Here is a 24126-nt window from a genome sequence, read left to right on the forward strand (position 1 = left end):
GCCTTCTCCAGCATTGCTTCTCAGTCAAATCCAACAAGGTGAATTTTGGCCAGTGTATTGAGTATAGCCTCCTTTATGCAACCTACCACCAACCCCCTCCCGCTCAACGTTGTCCCAATCTACCCTGAGTAGCACACGTGATTGCTTTGGTTATTGCTGATGATGCTGTTTCTCATCCCAGATTAGGTACATTTAGGAGACTGGATCCCATAATAAGTAGAGTCCTGATCAAAGATATTAGGCAGGATTCCCCCGAATCAGCGCGAAGGTCCGACGCCAGCGTATAAAACGGCGCGAACCAATCCGGCATTGGGCCAACCGGAAGTTACGGAATTCTCCGCACTTCCGCGGGCTAGGCCGGCGGCGGAGGGGTTGGGGCTGCACCAGCCAGCGCCGAAGGGACTGCGCGAGTTAGCGCATGAGCAGAACCGGCGGTGTGGTTCAGCACATGCGCAGACCGGCCGGCGTATTCTGGCGCATGTGCAGGGGGTGGGTGTCTTCTCCGCGTTGGCTATGGGGCCTACAGGGGCCGGCGCAGAAGGAAGAAGTGCCCCCACGGCGCAGGCCCGCGCGCAGATCGGTGAGCCCCATGGGCCAGGCCACCATGGTGCCACCCCCCCCCCCGGGTCAGATCCCCCTGCGCCCCCCCGAGGATCGCATCAGCCAAATTACCTTCCAGGTCCCACCGTGTGGAACCATGTCCAATCCACCCCGGCAGGACTGGCCAAAAACAGGCAGCCGCTCGGCCCATCGAGGCCCGGAGAATTGCCGGGGGGGGGCGCCGCCAACAGCCCCCCGACTACCAACCGAAAACCGGGGAATACGGCAGCCGGCGTCGGGGTGGGATTCATGCCGCCCCACGAGGATTCTCCGACCCGGCGGGGGGTCGGAGAATCCCGCCCATTGTTGGGTAGAGAAGTATAGAAGTTGCGATCTTAAGGGCCGTATTTGGCAGGTTGGGTCCATGCACGGCTGGCGCCAAATTGCACGGCCCGACCACTACAGGTCGTCACTGTGCTCATGCGCGTCCACAGACCAGCCGTTTTTGGCACGGGAACCGGGAGTTTTACCCGGCGCTGCTGCTAGCCCCTCACCGGTCCCGGAATTGGTGATGGCTCGGTGACAATTTTGACAATAAACGCGACAGGTTCCACTGCGGCATCAGCACTTAGCCGCAGAAACAGAGAATCCAGCCCCATTTCTTTGGTTTGATCCCAATTAATAACCTAGTTTGTATATTTTAATACAAATAACCTTTTATTATTTAACAGTAATTAGTATTAAAAAGCCAACAATACAACTGCACAACTGCTATCTAATTCCCAACCGTGCCACCCATTTTATATACACACACAGCCCACACCCAAACCCGCACAGACAACATAGAGGGAAAGGGTAGTGTAGAGGGAAGAAAATAATGATTAAAAAGTAGGAATCTTTGACTTCAGATGGTTATCTTCCAATTAGTTTCTTTATCCAGTTTAGGCCTTCAGTTGGATGTTATCTTTTCCCTCAGCTTGTAATGGTCTTCACTGTAGACTCACAGAGACAACAGGCAGCCAGCAGCCGAGAGAGAGCGAGAGGGAGGGAGAAAACAAGGTTTCCTACTTTGAGGATCTGTCTTCTGTTGGGTTCTCTCGGAAAACCCCACCTGGCGGGAATTGCTGACGGTTGCCAGGAAGAACACTGTGCTTGGCTAACCCATTGGCTGCCAGCCAATCAATCGAACCAAATCCCTCCAATTTGCTGGGTGCCAGAAAGTCTGGGATTTCCTTTCGCAAGTCCAAAACTTAAGCACAAAGTGTTCCAGTTGTCAAGCTATTGGAACCTTTGGGTTCTGTACTTCCTCTGCTCGACTTAAACGTATATCTCATATTCATGATCTCTAGAATTAAAAAAAATAAAGATAAAATTAAAACAAATGGGAACAAAGGGGAATCAAAAGGAAGGACTCTAACAGTTGAAACGTCCATTCTATTAAATAGATACAGGACCATCTGTTACGGGACCAATCACAAATTCTCTGCTCCTGACAGCTGAGGTTTGCATTGAATGTGATGTATTGTGTGTCTTTGGTAAATTATATCTTTGGTCATCACCTTAATCAGCTGATGCCCCCTGTTGCAGACTTAATGGAGAAAATTCAGAGATTTATGGCATGGGTTACAAGTGCTCACCAGCATTTGGATTTTTGAGGCTGCTGCAACCACAGGAATCGAGGAGAGGCCTGGCAAGGCTTCTCTCCAGGTATTTTACTCTATTCTGGGGGTCCCGCTGTATGGCCTGAGCGGCTGCAGTGAACCCCAAGGATGGAAGGAGGAGAAGAACCTCTCTAATCAAGCATGTGTAGATGCAAGTTACCAAGGAAACAAGGGCAGCACGGTAGCATGGTGGTTAGCATAAATGCTTCACAGCTCCAGGGTCCCAGGTTCGATTCCCGGCTGGGTCACTGTCTGTGCGGAGTCTGCACGTCCTTCCCGTGTGTGCGTGGGTTTCCTCCGGGTGCTCCAGTTTCCTCCCACAGTCCAAAGATGTGCGGGTTAGGTGGATTGGCCATGCTAAATTGCCCGTAGTGTCCTAAAAAGTAAGGTTAAGGGGGGGTTGTTGGGTTACGGGTATAGGGTGGATACGTGGGTTTGAGTAGGGTGATCATTGCTCGGCACAACATTGAGGGCCGAAGGGCCTGTTCTGTGCTGTACTGTTCTATGTTCTATGTTCTATATGCTGTTTTCAAAGACAATGCTCCAAGACCTCAGGAGGACATGACAGGAAAATGACATCACACTTTCATGTGCCAAGCCCACACTCTGATTTCTCCACTTTCTCTTTCTCAGCACTGCTCAAGTCAACACAGCTTGCGGCTCCACACCTTCCTCTCTCTGTAAGAACCTTTCACCTCCATTCAAACAGCAAGCACTCACTCTGAATCAGCTTATGGCTGTCACATCGATGACTCACAGTGACCTTGGATAAATAGTGGCCTTCCTGCTTTGGCAGGAAGAGGTGACTAAGGTAATGGACAGGGGAATGTCTATGGATCTCAGTTATATGGACTTCCAGAAGGCATTTGATAAGGTCCCACACAACTAAGGTGGAAGCCCACGGAGTTGAGGGCAAATTATTGACATGGTTGGGAAACTGGTTGAATGGCAGGGGACAGAGAGTGGGGAGATTGGGTAATTACATTAATTGGCAGGAGGTGACTCATGGTGTACACATAGATCTGTGTTGGGCCTCAATTATTTATTTTACTCATTGGATTATAGCAAAAGAAGACATGTATCCAAATTTGCTGATGATACAAATATAGGTGGCATTGCAGACAGCCTAGACGATAGCATAAAATTGCAAGGAGGTGAATGGGAAAACTTGTGGCAGATGGAATTTAATGTAAAAAGTGCGAGGTTATCCATTTTGGACCAAAAATGATGTAGCAGAGTACTTTCTAAATGGAAAGAGGTTAGGTAAGTGGATGTCAAAGAGACTTGGGGGTTCAGGTGCATAGATCCTTAAAATGCCAGGAACAAGTGCAGAAAATAACCAAGAAGGCTAATGGAGTGCTAGCCCTTATATCTTGAGAATTGGAATATAAAGACACCAGGGTTATGCTGCAGCTATACAAAACTCTGGATAGACCCCACTTAGAGTACTGTGAGCAGTTCAGGGCACCACACCCTAGGAAGGATACTTTGGCCTTGGAGGTAGTGCAATGTAGGTTTACAAAAATGATACCTGGATTACAGGGGTTGAGTTGCGAGGAGAGAATACTCAAATTAGACCTGTTTTCACTAGAATTTAGAAGGTTAAGGGGTGATCTGATCGAAGTATTCAATATGTTAACAGGGAAAGATAGGGCAGGTAATGATAAATTATTTCCACTGGTTGGAGATTCTAAAACTAAGGGGGCATAGTCCTTTCAGGAGAGATGTTAGGAAGACCTTCTTCACTCAAAGGGTGGTAGAAGTTTGGAACTCTCTCCCACAAACAGCAGTTGAAGCTAGATCAGTTCTTAATTTTAAATCTGAGATAGATAGATTTTTGTTAAACAAAGATATTAAGAAATATGAGCCAAAGGCTCATATGGAGTTAGGTGACAGATCAGGCATGATTTCATTGAATGGCAGGACAGGCTCGAGGAGCTGATTTGCCTACTCCTGTTCTTCTGTTCCTCTTCGCAGAAGCCTTGATGAACACTCAGACTTCTCTGCTTTCTCTTCTTTGAGGGGAAGAGAAAATGGCTACAGCAGCAGGGACCCGGATTAAATTCCGGCCTTGGGTCACTATCTGTGTGGAGTTTGCAGCTTCTCCCCTTGTCTGTGTGGGTTTCCTCCAGGTGCTCCAGTTTCCTCCCACAGTCCAAAGATGTACAGGTTAGGTGGAGTGGCCATGCTAAACTGGCACTTAGTGCCCGAAGATGTGTAGGTTGAGAGGAGCTGCAGGGATAGGTTGGAATGTGGGCTTGGTGTGGTGGTCTTTCAGAGGGTCGATGCAGACTTCATGGGCGAAATGGCCTCCTTCTGCACCACAGGGATTTGATGATTCTATGTCACACAACTAGAGACAGAGACCTGAAAGACGGGAGAGTTAGCCATCCACTGATGGGTACCTTGTCAGCTATTTGCAATGCATGTCCACTATGTCCACTGTGAAGGAGGTCTTGTTTCAGAGGTTCGTAGATGTCAGCAGTGAGCTGCCATGAATGCTAAGACCTCCTGAAGCACTAGTGCTCAGACATAACCAGAGAGCTGATCCTCTGCCTATAGACCCTGTGCTGGCGGCCTTGGCTCCTTTCAGCTGGATCTCAGCATCTAGCCCATCTGCCCTGCGAAGAGACATATGGCGAAGGAGAAGGCAGCTGATTGTGCTGACAGTATAGCTCCTGCTGGAACTGTCAGTGGTGATGTGACTTCTGCCATTATCCCTCAACAGAGTTACAAGGTAGAGCAACACAAAGTGCTCGTGCCCCATGGTAAAGTCTGGTAACAGGGAGATGCAGCTGAAGGTGAGTGAAGTTCCAGATAGCAGAGGTTGACAATTATCTGTCAAGCAGTGATAGTCTGAGAAAAGAAGTGCTTTGAACAGCAATCATAGCTGGAGTTCTTCAGTTTAATGATCAAAGCCTTCTCAGCTTGTCAGCTTCACCGAAGAGGTTCTTCTCATTGGGTAATTGCCTCACTGGTGGTGAGGTGCAGACAAAGGGTGGAATGTTATTATGTGCTGGCTCAGGCAAGAAACCCGGTGTGCAGCTTGTCGGCTGCACAACTATCATTACCCAGCAGATAATTCAGCACATGGTGCAAAGAAATGGAGGCCTGGCTCATGCCATCCCACCGGTAGGGCAGGGCCAGGAAAAGCCAGCAATGCCCCCTCTACATGCAAACAGACAAACCCCCACAGCAATGGAACCGCCTGTGGAACCCCCCCCCCCCCCCCCCCCCCCCCCACCCACCCCCGGTGCCACCTCCTGGCACTGCCCCCAGGTGGAATGCCATTTGGATCCTGACCTGACTCCCCAATCCTGTGCACACTGGAACCTGCCGCTACCTGAATGGGAAGATTCCCTCTTCAAATCCTTGTTGCCCACTCTGTCCCCACTGGGTGAAGATTGGGGCTTAAAATCTGCCATTAAAACTGGGCAATTGGAACTAATTCATGGCCATAACCAAATCATTGTGATAAATTTCAGATGTATGAGATTAAACTAAGAGTGAAGTAGGAATAAAAGTTTACAAAGACTGACCAATTCACCCAGTATAAAGTCATACAGACAAAAAATAAATAAGGGGTGCTCAGACAAAGAAGAGACAAAACAGCAGAATTAAAATATAAACCTAGAGGTAGCTGTTGGTATAAACATAGAAAATAGGAGCAGGAATACACCCCTTGAGCCTGCTCCGCCATTCATTATGATCATGGCTTATTATCCAACTCAATAGCCTTCTCCTGCTTTCCTCCCATAGCCTTTGATCCCTTTTGCCCTGAAAGCTATAAACAACTTCTTACAAATACAAAGTTTTGACCTCAACTACTTTCTGTGGTAGCCAATTCCACAGTCTTGCCATTCTCTAGGTGAATAAATTTCTCATCATCTCAGTCCTAAATGGTCAGACTGTGACCCCTGGTTCTGGACTCCTCCACCCTTGAGAACGTATTTCCTGCATCTACCCTGTCCAGTCCTGTTAGACTTTTGGAGGTAATAATCAACAATTAACCAAGTGTTGCTTTCAGTTTTTAAGTGTTACAAGGCACATCCATTATATATAATCTTTTATTGTCACAAGTATGAAGTTACTGTGAAAAGCCCCTAGGCGCCACATTTCGGCCCCTGTTCAGGTAAGCTGGTACTGGAATTGAACCCACGCTGCTGGCATCGTTCTGCATTACAAACCAGCTGTATAGCCCACTGAGCTAAACCAGCCCTATCCCTGTTTTTGTGGAACAAACATGGTGAGCATAATGTCCCATGAAATTTAAATAATACATATGTCAGCCAGTACAGGTTTATTGAACTAAACAACCATTTAAACCTCTCCAATGTTCTTGAACATATTGCCACCTTCAAATTTGTTCCCATCTTTCCTGAAACTCCTTGGACGGGATTTTCTGTCCTGCACACCACCCAGATTGTCCATTTACACTGAATGTTAATGGACTTTTGGCTGGTCTGCCAGATCACCTGTGGAGTCGGAAAATCCCGGCTCTTCTTTGAATCTCTCCAAATAGATTTCTGTCCTGCCACAGTACCAAAACAGCATTATCCATAGTCTCAAAGTACATATTTTATAACTGTGGCTGCGATGCATTATCCCTCCTTATTCTCCTCAACCTCTCTGCAGTGTTTAACATGGTTGACCCCAGTGACCTCATCCATTGTCCCTCTCAAAGGGACAACCCTCACCTGGTTTCATTTGTAACTACATTATCCTGGCAGCACCATGGCGCAGTGGTTAGCATTGCTGCCTCACGGCGCCGAGGTCCCAGGTTCGATCCCGGCTCTGGGTCACTGTCTGTGTAGAGTTTGCACATTCTCCCCGTGTTTGCGTGGGTTTCACCCCCACAACCCAAAGATGTGCAGGGTAGGTGGATTGGCCACACTAAGTTGCCCCTTAATTGGAAAAAATGAATTGGCACTCTAAATTTAAAAAAAAAATACATTATCCTAGCTACAGTACCTCCAGCAATGGCTTGTCTTCAAGCCCCAATGTTATCTGCAAAATCCCCAAATCCTTGGCGACTTCCTTTCTCATCTAAATGCTGCCTCTTGATGATATCATCTGCAGACATGGGATCAGCTGCCACACATTAGCTGGCTATATGCAGATCTGCCTTTCCACAGTCATTCTAGACCCTTCCACTAGCTCTGTGTTGTCAGACTGCTTGATCAACATCCCATCTTAGATCAGCCACAATTTCTTCCAGATCTGCCAAAAACCCTATTTCCTTACCATTGATTCTATCGCTCTGCTTGACCACTGTCTTACGTTTAACCTGACTGTTGGCAACTTTGGCGTCCTTTTCAACCCTAAAACAGAATTCACAAACCCATAATCCTCTCCATGGAATGAGCTGCCTACTTTTTTTAATCTTGTAATTTAGTTCGCTTCCACGCCTGCCCCAGCCCATCTTCTGCAGAAATCCTCATCCAAACCTTTGTCACCTCCAGATTTAACTATTCTATTGGAGGAAGAAAAAAGAGGGATGAAAACTTAACAAGAAGCATGAACTTAGAAACATAATCTATGTAATGATGAGGCCCTGGAGAAGTAGCAATAGCTTTTAGAATTTACAGTGCAGAAGGAGGCCATCCAGTCTGCACCAGTCCTTGGAAAGAGCACCCTACTTAAGCCCAGGCTTCCACCCTAACCCAGTAACCCCTCCTAACCTTTTCGACGGTAAGGAGCAATTTAGCAGGGCAAATCTACCTAACCCGCACGTCTCTTGACTGTGGGAGGAAACCGGAGCACCCGGAGGAAACCCACGCAGACACGGGTAGAAAGTGCAAACTCCACACAGACAGTCACTCAAGGCCAGAATTGAACCCGGGACCCTGGAGCTGTGAGGCAGCAGTGCTAACCACTGTGCCAGCGTGCCGCCCTCAGATAAGGACATAAGTTAGACCTCTGAAAATAATGGGGGCGGGATTCTCCAATCCAGTGGCAGAGCGTCCACGCTGTCGTAAACGCCATTGTGTTTTATGACGACGTGAACAGGCTGCACCCGCGACTATTCCTGGCCCCTACAGTGCTGGAGCAGTTGGCGCCGCTCCAGCTGCAGATCCCGGCGAACAGTGCGCCAGGGGATCCGCGCATGTGCAGTTGCGCAGGCGCCAACGAGGACATGCGCAGTGGCGCCGGCGCCAACACGCGCATGCGCAGTGGCTTCCTTCAACGGCTGGCCCCGACGCAACATGGCGTAGGACTACAGGGGCCGGCGTGTAAGGAAGGAGGCCCCCAGCCACAGAGGCCGGCCCGCCGATTGGTGGGCCCCGATCGCAGGCCAGGCCATATCGGAGGCCCCCCCCCCGGGGTCGGACCCCCCTCCTCCCCCAAAGTCCGCCGCCACCCGACCCTTGCATGCTGAGGTCCCGCCGGCCCAGAGCAGGATAGAATGGCGCTGGCGGGACTCGGCTCTTTGCTTACGGCCGCTCGGAGAATCGGTGGGCCAGCCATGTAGAATGGCCAGCGACCGTGCCGTGCCAACCACACCGGCACCAATGGCGCTGGTTCTCCGCTTCCGTGCGGGCGTCGGGGCGGCATGGCCCGTTCGCAGGGATTCTCCGGCCCGGCCCAGGCTTTTGGGGACCCATTTAAAGCAGTTTTCAATTGGGTCTTCTTTTAAATCTTCACTACTCCTGCCTAAAGCTGACAAGGGGGTTTACTGATATATTTAAATTGGGATTTGCTATTGTATTTAGGGCTCCAATATAATTTTAGTCTTCCATTTGTTTCAACTCCACTGATGTTAAATACAAGGGTATCCCAAAACACAGAATGGTGACTTGGAACACTGGTTCTTAGCGGTGTGTATTTTAAATTTGGTATCGTGTGAGAAATATGCAACCATGGAGGAATAGTCCAGTCATTTTGTGATCAGTAAATAAAGAATATTTATTAACAAGTAGGACTATAATACACTACAACAGTACTCTTAACTACACTGATGACTATGCACATTACATGAAGTCACGCCTTTGTTCCCAAATACCTATGTTTTCTGATCTCTGAGCCACGCCTTGTTCCCAAACGATGTCCAATATTATATAACTCTATGAGATAAATCCAGCAGATAATTACCACCCATGGGTTATTTGTCCACATTTGGGAAAATCGTCTTCAGTGATCTTCTCAGTTCGAGTTTTTAATTTTAACCGACTACCCTTATGGCAATAATTTGTTTTCTGGGGCAACTGTTTTCTGCAACTGGGTGTGGCTGTGGTGGCAGCTGCCTCTAATTAATGTGCTTTGGATATATCATTCTTTCTGTTTGATGTTATCACCCTGTGGACCCAACTTTTAGTATATAAGTGTAAATTCCCTTATCTTTCTACTTTGAAGTTACCTATTTTATACTCCATTGTTTTTCCCAAGTCACATAGGTAAACACTTACTTTTCTTACTGGTAATCTAATTTGCACATCAAAACCCCATTCAGCTGCCCTTATCAATACCATCTTTTATTTTATTGTGTCCCAATTTCATCCTTTAATCTTAATTTTCCACAATTCTTAACACCTTCCCTATTCCTTTCAAATGAAACATCATCATTTGAAAGACGATTTCATTTCTCAACCATTTGGTTATCAGTTCTACATTATTTAACATTACAAAGATGTAAGATCATGCATTAACATAAAATATACCCCAAAGTATTTACACACAGGGCTCCTGTGCATTTTTTTACCCATGCTGTCTTTTTTACATTTGTGACAATGCATAGCAATGATGTTTCATTTCCAGCCACATGAATGATTTTCAAATACACGGTTGTAGTAACAAACTCTATCTAAATAGCCTAGTGTTCCAATTTCAAAATCTTTCCAGAGATTGTAGGGGATTATGGTGTATACATATGATTGTTTCTGCTGAATTGTTCGACAACATAAATCTCAAAATGTTGCAATGCCAATACCAAACATAAAGGGTGCAATTCTCCGACCCCCACGCCGGTTGGGAGAATCGTGGGAGTGCTGGGCGATTCCCGCCACGCCACCCTGGCATCCGCACGCGATTCTCCCACCCCGCCAAAACGGTGTGCTGCGTTTCACGACAGGCCGCTCGGAGAATCGCCGCTCGCCGTTTGTAGCAGGCGAGCGGCGATTCTCAGGCCCAAATCGGCTGAGCGGCCTGCCCAATCCAACGGGTTCACGCCAGCGCCAACCACACCTGGTCGCTGCCAGCGTGAACAGCGCGCGGATGCTGCGTGTGCGGCCTGTGGATGGGGGGAGGGAGGATCGAGCACCAGGGGGGCGCTCAGTAGGGGTTTGGCCCGCGATCATGCCCACCGATTGGCGGGCTGGCGTCTCTAAAGGACGCACTCTTTTCCTCCGCCGCCCCGCAAATCAATCCTCCATGTCTTGCGGGGCGCCCGCGGGGACAACGGCAACCGCGCATGCGCTGGTTGGCGTCGGCCAACCTGTGCGTGCGCGGGTGATGTTATTTACGCGACGCCGGCTGCGTAATTTACACGGCGCCGCTTCTAGCCCCCTGAGGGTTGGTGAATAGGGGGCAAGGAGCGGCGTCCGACGCCGGAGTGAAGCACTCCGGTTTTCACTCTGGCGTTGACACTTAGTCTCCCGATGGGAGAATTTCGCCCCAAGTCTCTTTTTCAATTGTAGAATACTTCTGCTCATGAGGATTTCATTTCCTTGAGAAATATCCCACAGGCTTCTCAATTCCAAGTTCATCTTCCTGTAACAACACGGATTAGCTTCTTTTAAGAATTCAAATAGTTATTTTAGGTGTTGCAGATGTTCTTTCCAATTTTAACTGAACACCACTAAATCATCAATGTAACTGCACAGTGACTCAGTCCCTGAATAACTTTATTCATTAGTCTCTGAAATGCTGTGGTGCGTTCTTCATCCTGAATGGCATAACTTTAAATTGATAAAGTCCATTTGACGCCATGAATGCTAAGATTTCCTTTGCCTTCTTGGATAAAGACCCTTGCCAATATCCCTTTATTAAGTCAATTTTTGTGATGAATTTAAACTGTCCGACTCTTTCACTGCAATCCTTCAACCGTGGTATCGGAAAAAAAATCCCTTTCGGTGATGACATTCACTTTCCCGCAGTCCACACAAAGTCTCTGACTTTGGCATTGTTACAATTGGTGAAGTCCAATCACTAGAACTTAATTCCAGAATGCCATTCTGGAGCATGTATTTCATTTCCTTCTGTCCTTGCAATAACTTTGCTGGATTTATCCTCTATGGATATTGCTTTATTGGAACTGTGGGCGCGATTCTCCCAAAATGGGAGAAATCGTAAGGCTGGCGTCAAACCCGGGCGGGTTTGACGCCAGCGTGCCCCTTCCCGACCGGGAACCGATTCTGGTCCCCGGTTGGGGCTAGCAGCCCGACGCCGTAAGCTCCGGCATCACGGGCTTAACGAATTTCGTTAAGCCCGCTTGCCGGAGTTAGCGCCGGCTGACGCGTCATATGACGTCAGCCGCGCATGCGCGGATTGGAAGACTCCAACCCGCGCATGCGCGGATGACGTCATCGCGTATATGCGCGAAACCCGCGCATGCGCGGGCCGGGATGCCCCTCAGCCGCCCCGCGAATGGATACTGCGGGGCGGCGGAAGGAGAAATAGTGCGCGGGCATCGGGCCCGCTGCCCGCGATCGGTGCCCACCGATCGCGGGCCCATGGCACCCTTGGCACGGCCGTGGTACTGCCGTGACAATTGGTGCCATGGTTATAAAAAGCGAGTTGTTCCCGCCGTTTTTACGAACAGCCAGACCAGGTGTGTTTGCCGTTCGTAAAAACAGCGTAAAGGGCTGGGACTTCGGCCCATCTATCAGCTGTGAATCGCTGCCGGCCGTAAAAAAACGGCGGCAGCGATTCATGTCGGGAGTTGGGCGGGGGGGGGGGGAGAATAGCGGGAGGGCGGGAAAAATGTCGGGAAGGCCCTCCCGCTATTCTCCGACCCGTCGTGGGGGGCGGAGAATCGCGGCCTGTTTTCTCCACATCTACATTATGCATCACTATCTCCGTTTCACCTAATTTGTTCCTACAAATACTTTTAAAAGACTGCATCAACTCTTCCAATTCACCTCGGCTCTTATCTGGAAGTTAACTTAACAAGTTGTTTATATTTCACAATACTTCCTCATTATCCAAACAAATTAGAGAAAAGTAATTCTCAGAATTTAATTCTTCCTTTTATCCCTGCTTCATTACTACCAAGACTTGTCCTCATCTGCTCTATCCCAATACCTTTTAATATGACACTCTCTGAGAGACTTGCGTCAATCTGGTGTGCATGTCAGATCATTTATTTCACTCAGTTTTTTTTCAATCTGATATGGTCCACTAAGTCTAGCTTTCAATGGTTCACCCGGCACAGGTAATAACACGAGCACTTTTTCCCCTGCTACAAAAATTCCAGTCTGCGTTCTCCTATAAACCATAGCTTTCATTCGTTGCTGTGCAATCTTTAAATGCTTCCTTGCAACCTCACAAGCCCCATTCAGTCTTTCTCTGAAACTCGATACATAGCCCAAAAGTGTAGTCTCTGATTTCTTTTGGATTAATATCAGTGGTCCTCTAACTTCATGTCCTTAAACCAATTCAAAAGGATTAAAACTTGCAGAATAATTTGGTGCATCCCTAATGGCAAATAATAAAAATTAAATCCTTTTGTTCCAATGATGAGAGTAATCTTGACCAAATGCTCTCATCATTATTTTCAAAGTTTGATCACCTCTCTAATGCTCCCTGTGTCTCTGGATGATATGCTGATGATTTATATTGTTTTATTTCCAAGCTATTCATGACTTCTTTAAATAATGCTGACATGAAATTTGACCCATAAACCGATTGTATCTCTTTCGGTAATCAGTGTCTAACAAAGAACAAAGTAAAGTACAGCACCGGAACAGGCTCTTCGGCCCTCCGAGCCTGCGCTGACCATGCTACACATCTAAACTAAAATCTTCTACACTTCCGGGGTCTGTTCCCCTCTATTACCATCCTATTCATGTATTTGTCAAGATGCCCCTTAAACATCACTATCGTCCCTGCTTCCACCACCTCCTCCGGCAGCGAGTTCCAGGCACCCACTACCCTCTGTGTACAAAACTTACCTCGTAAATCTCCTCCAAACTTGCCCCTCGCATCTTAAACCTATGCCCCTTAGTAATTGACCCCTCTACCCTGGGAAAAATTCTCTGACTATCCACTCTGTCTATGCCCCTCATAATTTTGTAGACCTCTATCAGGTCACCTCTCAACCTACTTTGTTCCAGTGAGAACAAACCAAGTTTATTAAACCTCTCCTCATAGCTAATGCCCTCCAAACCAGACACATCCTGGTAAATCTCTTCTGCACCCTCTCTAAAGCCTCCACATCCATCTGGTAGTGTGGCAACCAAAATTGAACACTATACTCCAGTGTGGCCTAACTAAGGTTCTATACAGCTGCAACTCCAGTGTGGCCTAACTAAGGTTCTATACAGCTGCAACATGACTTGTCAATTTTTATACTCAATGCCCCGGCCAATGAAGGCAAGCATGCCGTATGCCTTCTTGACTACCTTCTCCACCTGTGTTGCCCCTTTCAGTGACCTGTGGACCTGTACACCAAGATCTCTCTGACTGTCAATACTCTTGAGGGTTCTACCATTCACTGTATATTCCCTACCTGTATTAGACCTTCTAAAACGCATTACCTAGTAAAGAATTTGGTTAATTCCTCTATCATTCTTTTGGCTGTAATGTTTCTTCATGGTATGGCTTCAGGAAATCTACAGGATATATCTATAATAGTTAACAAGTATTGATTTCCAGTTAACATTTTGACAAGTGGTCCAACACAGTCAACTAGAACTCTTGTAAAAGATTCTTCGAAAGCTGGCTTAGGGATCAAAGGTACTTGCTTTATTGCAGCTTGTGGTTTCCCTATTACTTGACATGTGTGACATGTTCGACAAAATTAAACTTCCTCTTTATGTAGTCCCGGCCAGTAAAACGGTTTCTGTATCTTTGCTTGTGTTTTCCTTATTCCTAGATGTCCTCCTATTGGAATTTCATGAGCTATCCTTAGAATTTCTTTCCTATACTTAGGAGGTAATACAATTTGATGTATTTCTGCCCATCTGTCATCTGCACTAATATGCGTGGGATGCCATTTTCTCATAAATCCTTTACATAATGCCATTCCGGAATACATGAGTCTCTAATTTCGAGTAAATCATTTAATAAATTTGTTTTAATTTGGAATTACCCTGCTGTAATTCTATCAATCTCTTTGAGCTAAACACATCTTTTTAAACATAGAACATACAGTGCAGAAGGAGGCCATTCGGCCCATCAAGTCTGCACTGACCCACTTAAACCCTCACTTCCACCCTATCCCCGTGACCCAAAAACCCCTCCTAACCTTTTGGGCACTGAGGGAAATTTAGCATGGCCAATCCACCTAACCTGCTCCTCTTTGGACTGTGGGAGGAAACCGGATGCACGAAACCCACGCAGACACAGGGAGAACGTACAGACTCCACACAGACAGGGACCCAGCAGGGAATCGAACCTGGGACCCTGGCGCTGTGAAGCCACAGTGCTATCCACTTGTGCTACCGTGCTTTCCTTTCATCTTTTCCATCTTCATTCAGGATACAGTACTAAAGAAAGTATCAGATAACCTTGCCTCGCTGTTATCATCCAGTGCTCTTAATTTCACCTTCTCTTGTCTCATCTCATGTGCCTGTGATCTTGTTATCACACAATCAGAAAACACCCCAGGATGGTCCATTTGCAATTCTTCTGCAGCTTGATTGTTTTGTACTGGCTGTTCAACCACAGTAGGTGTCATTACTATCTGTGATACAGCTATATCATTCCATGGGATGAATTGAATCCCTGCAATGAACAATGTTTCTAACACTCCTATAACCACTTCTCCCATCTTCAAGCTACTCTTTAAGTTTGCATTCACTGGAGACATTTTTTAGTCTCTGCATAAATACCGCTAAGGAGAACTTCTTCCTTCAATATACCACCCATGTAACAAATACCTTTATCCCACAACATTAGGGATTGACTCATTCCTGTATTTCTTAAAAATGTAATATCTTTCCCCATTCCATTTTGTATACATGAAAAAACGTTACCTTCGCATACAACAGTGTCAGGGACCCGGGTTCATTTCTTATGTTGAGTGATTCTGTGGAGTTTACATGTAGTCAGGGTTTTCTCCAGGTTTTCCGGTTTCCTGCCACAGTCCAAAGATGTGCAGGTTAGGTGGATTGGCCGTGCCAAATCGCCCCTAGTGCCCAAAGGTTAGGTGTGGTTACAGGGATAGAGCAGGGGATTGGATCTAGGTAGGGTGTTCTTTCAGAGGGCGAGTGCAGACGTGATGGGTCGAATGGCCTCCTCCTGCCCTGTATGATTTTATTCTATGAAAATCCTTGAACATATCACCACCTGCTGTTCACTCTGCCCCTGTACAAGTTGTGCGCACTTATTTTCACCTCATTATTTATTCTTCTCTGTGTACACACCCTATCAGCTTCTCTTGTTCTCCAGTCTCTGATTTAATATTCCCCTTCTTAAGACTTATAACTCCAACTGGCTTGCCATTTAACTCTCAATTATAATGATTTTGTATGGCCCATTTTATTACAATAAAAGCATCTAACTTTCCTCATATCCCGCATTCCCTCAGCATTGTCTTTTTTACATTGAAGTGAGGTCTTCGTGGAATTTTCGACCACTTCCTCTCTTGTTTGACTGTCTTTTCTTGCACCTTCCCATTTTCTATCTTTCCACGACTCAAAAGTATGTCCAAAGAAAGGCTTTGCCCGATGAACCAGTTCATTGACATCAGCAAGCTTCATGGCTTGCCTCACAGTTTTAACTCTTTGTTCCTCCACATGAGTTTTTATCATTGCAGGTAATGAATCTGTGAATTCTTCCAATACTTCTAATACTTCTCTCAGGGCCTCATAGGACCCTTCTATTTTTAATGTTCTCCCCCACCTATGAAAATTACTTTGTTTAACCCTTTCAAATTCAATATAAGTCTGTCCAGACTGTTTTCTCAAAACTGTTGTCTGAGCCTCTGGTACTAACCCATTAGCCCTCAATATAGGTTTCTTCACTGTGTCTTACACCTTAGATTTTTCTTCTGACAAAGACGCATAAACTTCACTACCCCTATCTACGAGTTTACTCTGTAAGAGCAGCATCCAAATATCTTGCGACATGTCGTTTATTAGAATTAGAATTAACAATGTTGTGCCGAGCAATGATCACCCTACTCAAGCCCACGTATCCACCCTATACCAGTAACCCAACAACCCCCATTAACATGATTTTTTTTTTTTTAGGACACTAAGGGCAATTTAGCCTGGCCAATCCACCTAACCCGCACATCTTTGGACTGTGGGAGGAAACCGGAGCACCCGGAGGAAACCCACGCACACACGGGGAGGACGTGCAAACTCCGCACAGACAGTGACCCAGCCAGGAATCGAACCTGGGACCCTGGAGCTGTGAAGCATTGATGCTAACCACCATGCTACCGTGCTTCCCCCCCCCCCCCCCCCTCTCTTATCTCACTATTTCCTCAAATTAATCAAAAAATGCCTCCACATCCTTTTCATCTAATTTTGGAAGTGCCTGTACAAATCTAAACGTCTCCACACTAGCTTCATGTCTAGAACTACTTCCATCCTAAACCTACTCTGGTGTCTCTGCTTTAACTTCCAGCCTACTCCCAGCCATGTTTTAGCCTTTGCAGTCATTAGTCATGTTGCAATCATCTTATTTTAAATCACACACCTCCTCAATAGGGCAGCACGGTAGCATTGTGGATAGCACAATTGCTTCACAGCTCCAGGGTCCCAGGTTCAATTCCGGCTTGGGTCACTGTCTGTGCGGAGTCTGCACATCCTTCCCGTGTGTGCGTGGGTTTTCCTCCGGATGCTCCGGTTTCCTCCCACAGTCCAAAGATGTGCAGGTTAGGTGGATTGGCCATGATAAATTGCCCTTAATGTCCAAAATTGCCCTTGGCGTTGGGTGTGGTTACCTGGTTATGGGGATCGGGTGGAGGTGTTGACCTTGGGGAGGGTGCTCTTTCCAAGAGCCGGTGCAGACTCGATGGGCTGAATGGCCTCCTTCTGCACTGTAAATTCTATTATAATAATCGATTGGTTCCACACTTTCCTCACTCTTGTTATGTTTGAAAATCACAAATTCCCCTACACCCAAGGAATTATACTTTTCAAAATCCTGCCAAAGAGCCGCCAATTTTGTTATGAAACCCACTGATGCTAAATCATCCCAAAACCCAGAAGGGTAACTTGGAACATTGGTTCTTAGTGGTGCGTATTTTCAATTTGATATGATGTCAGAATAAATGTGCAAACCAGGGAGGAATAATCCAGTCGTTTTGTGACCAATTAGTAAAGAATATTTATTAACTTAAAAGAAAAACACACAAGAAGGACTATAATATAATCAGTACACTGATGGCTCTGCACAGTATTACAGGATGTCACCCCTTTGTTCCCAAATACCTAAATTTCCTGAATTCTGAGATGCCCTTTGTTCCTAAACAACATCCAATATTATATAACTCTGTGAGCTAAATCCAGAGGATAATTATCAACCACAGGTTATTGGTCCAGGTTTGGGCAAACCTTCATCACTTTCAGCGAAGGCGTAATCTTCTTGGTTCGAGTTTTTGATTTTAACCGGTTGCCCTTTTAGTAATAACTTGTTTCAGGGAGACTGTTCTCTGCAGCTGTATGTGGCTGTGGTGGTAGCTGCCTGTGTCTCTTTCTCTAGTTATTGTGCTATGGATATATCATTCTTTTCCTTTGATGTTACCCACCCTGTAGACCCGGCTTTTTAGTGTATAAGTGCCAATTCCCTTATCACTCCACCTTGAAATGATCTATTCCATATCCCATTGTTTTCCCCTAGTCACATAGGTAAACACTTGCTTTTCTCACTGGTATGCTAATTCACACATCAAAACCCTCTTCACGCAGCTGCCCTTATCAATTCCCCCTTTTATTTTCTTTTATCCCAATTTCATTCTTTAATGGGCAGCACGGTAGCACTAGTCGATAGCACTGTGGCTTCACAGCGCCAGGGTTCCAGGTTCGATTCCCCGCTGAGTCACTGTCTGTGCGGAGTTTGTAAGTTCTCCCCGTGTCTGCGTGGGTTTCCTCCGGGTGCTCTGGTTTCCTCCCACAGTCCAAAGACTTGCAGGTTAGGTGGATTGGTCATGATAAATTGCCCTTAGTGACCAAAAAGGTTAGGAGGGGTTATTGGGTTACGGGGATAGGGTAGAAGTGAGGGTTTAAGTGGGTTGGTGCAGACTCAATGGGCCGAATAGCCTCCTTCTGCACTATATGTTCTATGTTCTAATCTTAATTTTCCCCAATTCTTAATACATTCTATTAAGCATGTATTCCACGTAATCTGCACAAGTCTATAGTTGTTGAACTCAACGTTGAAACCTATGGCCTTTCTCCTTCATATTAAAGCCTTTATTTTAATATCCCATATATTTATTGTCTCAATTCAAAAACCCTCCAACCCGCCACCACCCCTTTTCCATGCCCACAGCAGGCTATCTGTCTCTTGTTCTTAAGGTTGCTATATCTTGTTGCCATCTCTCCCAGCTACAGATTAATATCCAACATGTTTTCCCTCTCTTTAGTTCTGATGAAGAGGCAGACAACCCGAAACTTAACTCTGTTTTCTCTCCCTACAGATGCTGCCAGACCCGCTGAGTTTTTCCAGCACTCCCTGTTCCAGAAATCTGACATGTTCTTTGGGGGGTTAAAGTCCATATAAATAGACACCTCACATTCATTACAACCTGAGTATTTCTTTCGAATTGCAGTATTACTTCTTTGTTTTTCATACTCTGTCTCTTAGGTCTCGGGTTCAGTATTGCTGGAGGAATTGGGAATCAGCACATTCCTGGAGACAATAGTATCTATATTACCAAAATAATTGAAGGTGGTGCTGCCCAGAAGGATGGTAGACTGCAGACAGGGGATCGACTGCTTGCTGTAAGCACTGGTTTTTATTTATGCACTTCAATGTGTTTAGTCACCTTGCTGTTTTTGAACGTGAAGCTAAAATGTATTTTTATAGTAAATTGCAAATGAACAAACCAAATTCAGAGGAATTTAAGTGTACATTTACTCAACAAGCTGAACTGAGTAACTAAATGAGGGGTGGCTGATATTGTGTATCTAGACTTTCAAAAGGTATTTGGTAAAATACCACAGGTACTAGTAAAATTGAAGCTTATTGGATTAAAGGGAACAATGTGAATCTGACATTGGCTAAGAGACAGAAAGCAGGGAATCGTGATAGGCAGACATTTTTTTTAAATTGCGGGAAACAAGAGTGGTGCCCCACAGAGGTTGGTATTAAGACTAATGCTCTTTTGGCATATGTTAATGATCTTGGACAGGGCATAATTTCACATTTTGCAGATAACACAAACTCTGAAATGTATTCAACAGTGTGGTGGATTATAGCAGACTTGAGCAGGACATAGACAGATTGGTGAAATGGGATGTTACATGGCAGATTAAGCTTAATGTGGAGAAGTACAGAGGAATGCATTTTCAGAGGAAGAATGAAGCACCATGATCTAAATTGTACAGCTTCAATGGAAAGAGCGAGCCTGGGGTTTTACGTACACAAATGTTCTAAGGTGCCAAGACAAATTGACCCAGCTTTTTCTAATGCATCTTTGGCTTTATAAACATAGGAAAATCAAGAAAACAATGCCAAAGTTTTCTAAACCACTGATTAGGCCTCAGCTGGAGCTGGAGCATTGTGCCCAGTTCTGGGCACCACAATTTAGGAAGATGACGAGGGGGCAGAAGAGATTTATTGTCATGTGAAGAAACTGGAGAAGGTGGGATTGTCCTCTTTAGAACAGCAAAGGTTAAGAGGGGTTTTAAAAAAGATGCCCCAAATGTTAGGGTTTTTTTATAGAATATATGGACAGAAATTGTTTCCAATGCCAGGAGAATTGACAACCAGAGGACACAAATAAGAAATTGGCACGAGAACCAGAGGGGAAATGAGAATTTATTTCAGACAGCGAGTTTTTATGAGCTGGAATTCACTGCCTGTAAGGGTGATGGAAATATATTCAATAATAACTTTTTTTCAAAGAGGAAATAGGATAAATACTTAAAATGGAAAAAAATTGTTGAACTTTGAGGAAAGAGATGGTGAGTGGGATAAATTTTTCTAACAGCCTTCCTCGGCATTATGGACTGAATGGTCTTCTGTGTAAATGTGAAAACCTCGCTGTTTGTGCTGGGCAGGTCAATAACATCAGTCTGCAGGAGGTACGGCATGAGGAAGCAGTGGCTGCTCTCAAGAACACCTCGGATATGGTATATTTGAAAGTTGCTAAACCTGGTGGCAGCCACCTCAATGATGTATATGCGCCACCTGACTATGCAAGCAGTAAGTATTGTGTCAATTGTACAATCTTACCTTACTGACAACATTACTACAAAGATGAAAATTTGTGCAAACCAGGATTTGTGTGGCAATTCTGTGAGCAGCGATTCAGTTGGTTAAGTTTATGCCTATTTTGAAATTGAGGCATATTGACTGAAAAAATTCAAATTTTGAATGGAAATAGGTATTGGTTCCCTCGTCCCAGCTGCTGTATGGTACAGGCACTAGATTTATCTTCATTACCTGAGTTATGGAAAAGATAAATGAAACTGAGTTCACCTCAATTTCCAGTGGCCTCCAACAGCCAATCCTGTTGTTTATCTAATATCTACCTGCAGCCTCTACAATTTGCCATCATCGTTAGGAAGTCAGTGGGTGGGATTTAAATGAGGCCTAGGTGTTAAAGTACTTTGAGGCTCATTACCGGAGCAGTAGTGAGCATCTAATTCATATTGCTGCCAAACCTCCCCCCCCCAAAACAAGGCCAAATATAACATCAGGATCATAGTTTGTTATCTGTCTCGTTGCCACTACCACAAAACTTTCCATAGCTTTATCCATTACTCACCCAGACATTTTCTGCAGCTTGGCCCTACACACGGCATCTGCACACCTTGCTATCACACAGTCAGACACAAACTAGAGCCTGGTGTATTCCGCAACCTGACAAACTTTCCATTCAGACGGGCTCCACGTCTGATATACTTCTGCCTGATTTACTCCTTGGTTTGGACCACATTCCTACCTGACTGACTCTCTGGCCTGACGTAGCCCGCAGCCTGTGATTCTTACTATGATCAGTCTGGAACCCTGTAACTCTCACTGTCTTCAGGAAATGTTTGTCCTCTACAAGACGACAGTGAGTTTATGTCTGGAGATCATGGGGGTAAACCCATTTCCAAGGTCTCAAGAAACAACATTTTAACGTTCCAACATATTGTATTATTTTCTGAGCATCTTAGAAAAAGTCATGTTTATTCTGGCAAGCATGTAACATTTAGATTTAAGCAGCTTCTCAAACTCATTACATTTATCATTCTGATGCAGCATTTTCTGCCCTGACTGATAATCACGTGAACTCTGCAATGGGTTATATGGGTGGAGTTGAAAATAAACCCACATATCCGCTGCCAGCAATCACTTCGGGGCGATATTCTCCAGTCCCTCGGCATGTGATGGGAGACGAAGACTTCACAAGGTCAGTTTCTGCTGGTACTTTGCAACAGAATGTTAGGCTGCAGCTTTGGGATGGAAAGAGTTGTGCATGTTAGCCATGAACATTCCTGAGCAGAATGGATATGGGAAGTTCGGATTGTTTGACAGTTCTCATGATGGATGGGAGAACAAAAGTGTGAACAAAATCTATTGTTTATTTCTTTGACGAAATAAGGAACTTGGACAAAGGGAACTAAGTGGAAGTTATTTATTTACATTTAGCTTTTGACACAAGGTGTCACACAAAAAACTGGTTCTCAAAATTGGAAGACTTGGAATGGGGTAAACTGGAGAACTTAGCTAAATCAGAGGAAATAAGATAGTTGCTGCACTCGGAATATTAGCATGGAAAAATGATTAGCAGTATGTTTCAGAGATCAGCACTTATGAATTGATACATGAAATATGGGGCTGAATCGTACCATATTTTTTCAGCATCAGCCAGTTGTCAGAACTGAAAACTGAATGAAAATGAAAATCGCTTGTCACAAGTAGGTTTCAAATGAAGTTACTGTGAAAAGCCCCTCGTCGCCACATTCCAGCACCTGTTCGGGAAGGCTGGTACCGGAATTGAACCGTGTTGCTGGCCTGCCTTGGTCTGCTTTTAAAGCCAGCTATTTAGCCCTGTGCTAAATATTGGGCTGAATCGTACCATATTTTTTCAGCGTCAGCCAGTTGTCAGAGCTGAAAATTGGAGTGTAACTCTCCAGCTGTACAGAGCAGTATTCATTCCAGATCATGAGCCTCTTGGAGTAAAACAAAATGAGGGGGTATAGTCTGGTGGGGTGGGGCATGATGGAGCCAGCAATGCCAGCTCCTGAGATTGGGCGGCATCTTTAAAGGGAGCCTCGTTGAGAACTGAAGATCAACTTCCCCTCCCCCCCACCACCACAGAGATATCGTCGGCATTCCCCTGCACCCTCTGCACAATCACGGGGGGTCTCTCCACCACCTCACCGTGGAGGTATTGCCCCCCTCGCTGCCTGTTTCCCTCCATGCCTGCAAGTTCCTCCCTCAATGGCTTGGCACTCTACCTCCTCCCCCCCCCCCCCCCCCCCCCCCCACCACCACCACCACCACACATAATGGCAAACACCTACACCCATGTGGCTCTCCAGAGGGCTTGCTCTGACACGCTCCCCGACACTGCCCCTTGGCACAGGTTGGCACTGCCATGTTGGCACTGCCAACCTGTGACAGGGAGGGTTGTCGCAGGGAATCCCCCGCCCCCCACCGCCACCCCCGGAGCCATACAAATCTTTGCACACCCGGGGGAATCCTCGACTGATTCACACCTTATATTTGCTGTTGTAAACCTCACCAACTTGATGTTGCGTTGGCAAGGTATTAATATTCAGTGAGGGAATCATGTGGTGGGGTGCTGGGCAATTACATTGAAATGTATTCATAAACATTAAAGTGATGCTCTTGCGCTTTTTGGACCTGATGACATCATTGGATTGGATTGGATTGGATTGGATTTATTTATTGTCACGTGTACCGAGGTACAGTGAAAAGTATTTTTCTGCAAGCAGCTTCAACAGGGGGGAGCGTGAAAAATCATGAAATGCGGTCCTCTCCAGATTTCCCACCTGAGCCAGCAATCGCAGGCTTAACATTTCCCCCATTTGTGCCCTTGGTGACTGGCTGACAGAAGATAGCCTGGGTACTGGTGGAGTGGCAATGGTTGGGGGATAAATGCTGCCATGTGAAGAGAGGAAAACAACTTTGCACTCGACGGTTCTGCTGCCATTTCTCCAAGGCAGTTCTCAGCAATCCTTGAATCCTAGAATCTATAGATTCTTTGGCAATGTGTTGGAGGATAGTGTTATGATCCCAGATAATGTTATAACTCGATGGGAAAATCTGAGAATGGAACCCTGTCTTAAAAATCTATTGGCTGGTTTATCTACCGGCGGGATTCTCCGTTGCGCTGACAGCGCACACGTCTGCGGGTTTCCCGGTTGCATGGAGTGGACACAGTGGGGAATCCCATTTGCTGGTGGTGGAATAGAGACTCCCGCTGCCAGCAAGGGGGCACCACCCAGGAAAACGTGGCTGGCAGACTGGAGAATCCCACTCCTTAACTTTTACTCTTTTTTTAGTAAAATGTGGAGGAACAGTCACAGGACCACTAATTAGTATTAACAACAAGAAAAAACAATTGTTAAACATGAAAAAGTTGATTTATGATACAATACGCCTTTACTTCCCCCTTATCTTAACAATTAGG

General features: G+C 45.8%; 1 protein-coding gene across 7 annotated transcripts in view; it reads left to right on the top strand.

The window, feature by feature from the left end:
• dlg3 (discs, large homolog 3 (Drosophila)) overlaps nt 1–24126 on the top strand; it is a 758334-nt gene that overhangs the window by 506132 nt on the left and 228076 nt on the right. For all 7 annotated transcript variants that reach the window (XM_038776233.1, XM_038776232.1, XM_038776230.1 and 4 more), the window contains 3 exons: nt 19119–19255; nt 20537–20681; nt 21726–21876. In XM_038776233.1, coding sequence (XP_038632161.1) covers nt 19119–19255; nt 20537–20681; nt 21726–21876 — 433 coding nt within the window. The remainder of the gene's footprint in view (nt 1–19118; nt 19256–20536; nt 20682–21725; nt 21877–24126) is intronic.

Source organism: Scyliorhinus canicula, chromosome 17 (assembly GCF_902713615.1).
Source record: "Scyliorhinus canicula chromosome 17, sScyCan1.1, whole genome shotgun sequence".
In the NCBI taxonomy this organism is placed as follows: Eukaryota; Metazoa; Chordata; class Chondrichthyes; order Carcharhiniformes; family Scyliorhinidae; genus Scyliorhinus; species Scyliorhinus canicula.